We start from the raw sequence: 5,031 nt of genomic DNA, 5'->3' as shown, positions 1-5,031 counted from the left end.
GGTGCCGGGGTGCCAAGCCGCACGAAACCGGGGCTTGCCGCGTTCCGGTTGCTCCGGCTTCCGGGGGTGAAATAAAAGCGGATGTGTCCTCACTCCGCGCTTCTCGTCTCAGACCGGAGGGAGAGGAAGGGGACGGACCTATTCTGCTGCCTGGTACGGAGAGCGAGTGATTCCCAGCAAGGCAGCTCCTGTTACAGAAACAAAACAAAACGATGCACGGACTGGCCTGGCTGTGAGGTCGCGGTGTCACCGTCCAGCTTAAAGCCCACGGAAAAGCGTAAAGGTACTGCGGAAGTTTCTTCTGTTTTTATCCCGTCTGTGGCCGCTCAGGTTGACGTGCTGCCAAACCGGGTGCGTTAGCCAGCTAGCCCGGCCCTATAGGACATAGGCTGGCAGAATCGGGGGTTTGGGAGGGATCTCTGGAGACCATCTAGTGCCTGCCCCCCGGCAAAGCAGGTTCCCTATAGGGGTTGCACAGGAAAGTACTCAGGTGGGTTTTGAATATCCCCAGAGAATGAGACTCCACAGCCTTTCTGTGCAGCCTCTTCCAGGGCTCTAATGCCCTCAAAGAAGTTTTTTCTCGCCTTCATATGGAACTTCTGTGTGGCAGTTTGTGCCTGTTGCCCCTTGTTCTATTGCTGTACACCACAGAAAAGAGCCTGGCCCGATCCACTTGACTCCTGCACTTTAGACATATAAGAAGTGATGAGAGCCCTTCAAAGCTGTGTAACTAGTAACAGTGCTGGTGCCCCTGCTTCTATGAAAGTGTGCCATGGGCATGCATAGATAGCTTGCTTGGTCCTACAGTGTGTTGGCTGCAGAGCTGATGGACTCACTGTTAATATTCGAAGTACTGTGAGTATTCTGACTCTTCTGATACTGAATCAAATCAGTTATAATGCAGATTTTCTTCCTTAGTTTCTTGTTAAGCCCTAGTTTGAGACATAGAATCATAGAATCATAGAATTGCTCAGATTGGAAAAGACCTCAAAGATCATCAAGTCCAACTGCAACCTAACCATACTACCTTAATTCTAACAACCCTGCAATCAGCAAATCCTGGTTTGTTTTCCCAGCTTAAACACTGTATTGGTTTTTGGCACATGACTGCCAGTATAAAACCTGCTAAAACATTGCTGCTCTGTGAAGCTCTACGGAAAAGGGCCTCAGTGTCCTGGTGAACAGCTGGCTGGCCATGAGCCAGCAGTGTGCCCTTGTGGCTAAGAAGGCCAGTGGGACCCTGGGGTGCCTTCCGAAGAGCATGGCCAGCAGGTCAAGGAAGGTGATCCTCCCTCTCTCCTCTGCCCTGGTGAGGCTGCATCTGGAGTACTGTGTCCCGTTCTGGGCTCCTCAGCTCAAGAAAGACGGGGAACTTCTAGACAGGGTGCAGCAGAGGATGAGGAGTGGCGTGGAGCATCTCCTTTATGAGGAAAGGCTGAGAGAGCTGGGGCTGTTCGGCCTGGTGAAGAAAAGGCTTAGCTAGGGATCTCATCACTGTTTATAAATACCCGAAGTGCAGGAGACAAGTGGACAGGTCCAGAGTCTTTTCAGTGATGTGCAGATAGAACAAGGGGCAATAGGTAGAAACTGGAGCACAGGAAGTTCCATGCAACATGAGGAGGAAATTCCTTAGTGTGAGAGTAGCAGAGTACTGGGACAGGCTGTCTGGAGAGGCTGTGGAGTCTCTTCCTCTGGAGTTATTCAAGACCTGTCTGGGCGCTTTCCTGTGTGACTACAGTAGGGAACCTGCTTTAGCACTGGTATTGGACTCAATAAACTCTAGAGGCCCCTTGCAACTCCTATAAATCTGTGATTTGTAATAGCACCCAAGTTAGAGTACTTCTCTAGACAGCTCAGTAGTCAAGAATTATGCTTTTCTTATCTTTTTTTCTCTTTTTTTTTTCTTTCAGTTGAACCCATATCACGTAAATGGAATATCATCTTTGAAGAGTGTATAGTGCAAGAAAGCAAGAGCAATGTAGGCAATACTTTCACCTGAGCGTGTTTCTCTTCTATGACAGTGCTTGTCTGTGGGTAGGTGTGGCTCATTTTCCTTTAATAGGCGTCATTTGAACAATTTGTGCCTGAAGCTCTTCTGGTTGATGGCAGAGATAGGATGCTTCATAGGGACACAGTGTTTAGTGTGAATCAAGATCAAAGCAATTTCTCAGTCTACTAATGACATAATTAACTGTCAAGCAGTTAATTGAACTGTTGTTTAGTCAGTTAATTAAGCTGTATTTTCAGGATCAATAGCAGCAATGAAACAGATAATATCATGGACTTGTAAAATATTGATAAATTCCTACAAAACAGCCATCTATGCCTAATTACAAGGAATCATGTCATTGTGGCCTTGTCCTTTTTCGCAAGTATGTGTACACACCAGTAAATATGCACAGTTCCCTCTCTCAGGAGTAATGCGTATCTAGCACAGTTTCCTCGTTGGGCCCTGTGAGCTTTCTTGTTTGCACATCTTCTGTAGGAGATGTTGGTCTGACTTCTGTCTCTATAAATCTACTAGCCCCCAACACCAGTTAGAAGGGTCCCTGCAGATTCACATATACACACCAATCCATCTCTCCAAATCCAATGTACGTTTTCCAATTGAAAAGAAGCATGTTGGTTGCTTAGCTTCCAGACTTCTGTCTATACAAGACTTCTGTGGTGCCATGCATCCCAAGTGGAAACCTGATGATCTTTCTTCCTTTGTTAGGTATGAGAAAGAATGCAGTAATGAAACACCACTTCATCTTTATTGTTTTTTTTATTCATTTATTTAGCCAGGCATTTCTACTTGTGGACAGGAGAACAATTAGGGTGAAAGCATAGCATGTAAGTAGGATTAATCTGTATTTCTAGAGAAGGTATTAAAAATGTATTTCATATGAATATTCATAATTTCTGTATGGTCAAATGTTTCTTCTGAAAAAGGAGAGCAAGAAATCATTCTGTGGATTACTTTGCTTGTATGAAAAGAGTTATTTGATTGAATTTGTTTAAATATCTGTAGGGAATATAATCAATTTAAGGTAAAAAATTATGCTGGGAAATGTAGAGGTACAAAATACAATGAAAGCCTTCTTTTTCCAGTAATTGCATTTTTTTTGGAGTTCAGGTATGGCACAGCCAGAGTGCTCCTAAGAAGCTATCACTTAGTTTTACCACTTTTCATTTACAAGCGTGCTTTTAAATATATATATGTATTCTAATAGGAGATACCCTCCTTGTAGTGTTGGGAGAAATATCTTGCCATGTGCGCAAGAGTACAGTATTCTTCTATTTTCCCTGGTAGAAACAGCAAAAAAAAAAAAAGCCTCAAATTATCTTGCAATAGGTTTGCACAAATTGATGTGTGGTGTGGGTAGTAAGCTGAATGTGTTATGTAGTTGAATCTGGGTGGGCAGTAGGTGAAATACAAGAAGCTGGGTGCAAGAATGTGGAAAAAGATCTCAATTTTGAAACTGAAATTACTGCGTTTTAATTCTGGGTAGTTTGGTTCTGTTGCATCTCTCTAGTAGTAGCAAAATATTGGCAGAGGATTAATAAATATTCTGCTTGTCTCATTCAGTAGTCCTTGATGTTGTCCTTGTATCTTTTGTATTCTTTCTGTGTCAAAATCATAAAAGTTTGAATGAGAGTTTTATAGACAAAGATACGCATCTCACTCATGCTACTTCTTGCAAGACCTTGTGAAGGAGTGGCATTTTACCCCACAGAAGATTTCCCTAAGATTTTTTCTTATTTCAACAAAAAGAAATAACATCCGAAACAAATAGATTCTGTAGTTGTTTCTGTAACAAGCACCTTCTTGAATAAGGGAATGAAAAATAATGTTTGTGTTCTAAAATAAAATCATAGAGGATGAAGCATAAGGGCATTTGTGCAAAAATCAGTGATTTCAGAGAAGATGAAATTAATAATTTAAAAGATGTTTATCAATTGTTGTAGTTGTATTTGGATGTCACCAAATCTGTGTATTCTTTTATTTTGAAATGCATCTCAGAAAGGAGACTAAGGCAGCCACCAACTTAAAGTGGAAAATAAAGCTTAGATCATAAAAATAGTATTTAATTTCGAGCCAGTCTATTTGCACTGCTTATGTGCTAGATTCTTGACTTTGCATATTGCAGTGTAACTGCAGCACGTGTGGTAAATACCATGAGTCCTTAACACCGTGGCCTGCAAAGCTTGCTTGTGAGAATGGCTTCTTTTCATAGCAGATACCTCATTTCCAGATTAGACAGCAATACTGTTATGCACTTAAGGTATGTCTGACAAAGAGTGCAAAATCTTGCTATTCTAAATGCAGTAAATTCACATTTTCTTTCTCTTTTTTTCTCTGCAGTGTACTTTAAAAAAAAAAAAAAAAAAAGTAGAACATTCCCTGTTTTGGAAAATGTGTTGTGATTTAAAAAGGAGATTTTTGCTCCTCTATGCAACACAAAAGGGACAGGCAAAAGCCATAGCTGAGGAAATATGTCTGCAAGCAGGTGCCCATGGACTTGAAGCTGACATGCACTGTTTAAGTGAGATGGACAAGGTGAGATACTCTGTGCTGCTTTGAAAAATAGGTATTTAATAGCTGCATTTTTCTTCATTTGCTTCAGTGGTGGTTCTTGATAGCAGCAAGGTCTGAGCACATTTATCTACCTAAAATGGTTTCAAATTCAGGTTTTTAAGAGTCAGAAACTGGGACGAGACTCACAGACTCATGATAGCCTTCTGCCAAATCTTTCTGATGATTTTTCATAGTAGAACTGTAAATGCCATAGTAAATCTTTGTTTCTAACAACAGTCCAGTGACTTTCTGAAAGCTAATTATGTACGCAGTACTGGATAAATTTGGTATTTACTGGTCAACTCTCCAGTTAGTAGAAGTGATTACTCAGTTTTTCCACTGTTTTTGTTATGTTGAGGTCTGCTTTCTGTTAGGTCTGGGCTCCAGTATGATCTTCACCTTTTGTGGTGTCTCCTTATTAAATATAAGGGTCTGTTTCAGTTCGTACTTGAGATGCATTCTAGGGGAAA

The 5,031-nt window shown here is 41.5% G+C and overlaps 1 protein-coding gene across 1 annotated transcript in view; it reads left to right on the top strand.

Annotated features, from left to right (window-relative positions):
• Positions 1-4,341: 4,341 nt before the first annotated feature.
• The window catches only part of MTRR (5-methyltetrahydrofolate-homocysteine methyltransferase reductase), a 25,383-nt gene continuing 24,693 nt past the window's right edge, over positions 4,342-5,031 (top strand). The window contains exon 1 of the mRNA XM_010708518.3: positions 4,342-4,543. Within this exon, the coding sequence (XP_010706820.1) occupies positions 4,400-4,543 (144 nt within the window). The 5' untranslated portion in view covers positions 4,342-4,399. The remainder of the gene's footprint in view (positions 4,544-5,031) is intronic.

Source organism: Meleagris gallopavo, chromosome 3 (genome assembly GCF_000146605.3).
Source record: "Meleagris gallopavo isolate NT-WF06-2002-E0010 breed Aviagen turkey brand Nicholas breeding stock chromosome 3, Turkey_5.1, whole genome shotgun sequence".
In the NCBI taxonomy this organism is placed as follows: Eukaryota; Metazoa; Chordata; class Aves; order Galliformes; family Phasianidae; genus Meleagris; species Meleagris gallopavo.
The sequence above is the reverse complement of the archived record's forward strand: the minus strand, read 5'-3'. Positions and strand labels throughout refer to the sequence as shown.